The sequence below is a fragment of the Centropristis striata genome, chromosome 22, assembly GCF_030273125.1.
Source record: "Centropristis striata isolate RG_2023a ecotype Rhode Island chromosome 22, C.striata_1.0, whole genome shotgun sequence".
Classification (NCBI taxonomy): Eukaryota; Metazoa; Chordata; class Actinopteri; order Perciformes; family Serranidae; genus Centropristis; species Centropristis striata.
In genome coordinates, this window is record NC_081538.1 from 30803424 (window position 1) to 30805923 (window position 2500).

Sequence of the window (2500 nt, forward strand, 5' to 3'; positions counted from 1 at the left end):
TTTTCCCCCTCTCAGCCGTTTGTCACGCTCAAAATAAACCTTTTTGATCAGTTTATTAAGCAACTTTTGAATGAATCACCAACTAAATGTAGTTTAGTGATAGTTTGATGGTTTTATAACCTTCAGAAACGGATTCTCTGCTCGTTTCCAGGAGTTTAGATCAACACAGTGACTGTGTGAGTGTGTTATTGTACGTACAGCACCACCAGGCGGCCCAGCCTGCTGAAGGCCTGGTCCGGGACGTGGCTGATGTGGTTGAGGGCGAGCGTCATGGCCTGCAGGGCGGGCAGCTCGCCCAGCGCCGCCACCGGCACCTCCGTCAGAGCGTTATCGTCCAACCACAGGTGACGGAGAGAACGCAGGCCGGAGAAACAGCCAACGGGAACGCTGGAGATGTGGTTGGCGTCCAGACGGCTGCAGAGACATTTACACACAGGTTACATTTCAATAATCAGCCATGTGGACGCTAAAGGGAGATTCTGGCAAAACATATAAAGTACTCGTTCCTTCAAGCAAATACATGCAATAATGTCCACATTTATATAAGAATAACAACTGTTTTGACATTTCAGTTCTTATTTATTTTTATGAATGTATTTATTTTAACAACTTAAATTAATTGTAAGTATTTTAAAATGTAAAAAATGCGCAACAATTTTCTTTATGTATTGAACTGAAATCTTTTCTACTTTATTGTTGTATTATTTTAAATTATGTAAATTTCCTAACTCTTAAAAAATTAAGATAAAAAAACGGGATGAAAATAAATAAATGGTATTATATAAATAGAATATATATTCAGAAAAAAATATATATATTCACATCTTTTTATTTGCTGATTTATTTGTTTATTTATTTATTCCTGTATAGTTTTATTGACATATACTTTTTTTTACTTACACTACTTTCTTCATTTATTATGATATTTATGGCATTCCTAGGCCTCCACAGAATGTATTATTGTTATCATTATTATTATTATTATTATTATTATTATTATTATTATTATCATTATTATGATGATTATTATTATTATCTTGTATTTATTATAGTCAGCCTTCCACTCAGGTTCTTCTATGTGCAAATTGCAAAATTAAAAGCTTAATTAAAAACTTCTCCTTTTTCAGTACGTTGAGGAGATTTGGAGCTTTGAAGCATTTGAAGACATAAACCCGGAGGCTCCGGCTCTTTGAAGCACTTTAAGAGGAACATTAGAGAGTTTGAGCAGCGGAGGAATGATCGGCAGGCTGCTGAGCACCACTCCACCAGCCGACCCGCTCTCAGGCTCAAACACAGCTATTTTAACGAGCACACACTTAGAACTGAGTCTGTTTTACAAAAATGTACCCGGTCAGTGTTTAATGTCAATATTACTGCTGCATTAATGATGCATTTTACTGTTGTAGATGTTTTAACTCTTTTATATCCTCTTGGGTTGTTTAATCTGCAGCGATGCATCATATTCTATTAACGAGGAAAGGTCTAAAGAAATTTTAAGTGTGCTTGACTCTGGCCCATAACTCTCACCCATACATTATTAGATTACAATGTGAACTGTTTTCAAAATGGAAAAGAGGAGGAAGTCATGTAGGATAATAAATCAGGTGTTGGTGTGTGTGTTTGTCCATGTGTCTGTCTGAAAGTAGTGTGACACTCTTCAGTTAGTGTCTAAAACTCGTCAGTTAGTGTCTAAAACTCATCAGTTAGTGTTTAAAACTCATCAGTTAGTGTCTAAAACTCATCAGTTAGTGTTTAAAACTCATCAGTTAGTGTCTAAAACTCGTCAGTTAGTGTCTAAAACTAGTCAGTTAGTGTCTAAAATTCGTCAGTTTGTGTCTAAAACTCGTTAGTTTGTGTCTAAAATTTGTCAGTTTGTGTCTAAAACTCGTCAGTTTGTGTCTAAAACTCGTCAGTTAGTGTCTAAAACTCGTCAGTTTGTGTCTAAAACTCGTCAATTTGTGTCTAAAACTCGTCAGTTAGTGTCTAAAACTCGTCAATTTGTGTCTAAAACTCGTCAGTTAGTGTCTAAAATTCGTCAGTTTGTATCTAAAACTCGTCAGTGTCTAAAACTCGTCAGTTAGTGTCTAAAACTCGTCAGTTAGTGTCCAAAACTCGTCAGTTAGTGTCTAAAAGTCGTCAGTTAGTGTCTAAAAGTCGTCAGTTAGTGTCTAAAAGTCGTCAATTTGTGTCTAAAACTCGTCAATTAGTGTCTAAAATTCGTCAGTTTGTATCTAAAACTCGTCAGTTAGTGTATAAAACTCGTTAGTTAGTGTCTAAAACTCGTCAGTTCGTGTCCAAAACTCGTCAGTTAGTGTCTAAAAGTCGGCAGTTAGTGTCTAAAAGTCGTCAGTTAGTGTCTAAAAGTCGTCAGTTAGTGTCTAAAACTTGTCAGTTAGTGTGTAAAACTGATCAGTTAGTCTAAAAGTCGTCAGTTAGTGTCTAAAAGTCGTCAGTTAGTGTCTAAAAGTCGTCAGTTAGTGTCTAAAACTCGTCAATTTGT

General features: G+C 36.1%; 1 protein-coding gene across 1 annotated transcript in view; it reads right to left on the reverse strand.

Annotated features, from left to right (window-relative positions):
- Positions 1-2500, reverse strand: part of LOC131960682 (leucine-rich repeat-containing G-protein coupled receptor 5A-like) — a 49905-nt gene that overhangs the window by 24671 nt on the left and 22734 nt on the right. Inside the window, exon 5 of the mRNA XM_059325947.1 lies at positions 199-414. Coding sequence (XP_059181930.1) covers positions 199-414 — 216 coding nt within the window. The remainder of the gene's footprint in view (positions 1-198; positions 415-2500) is intronic.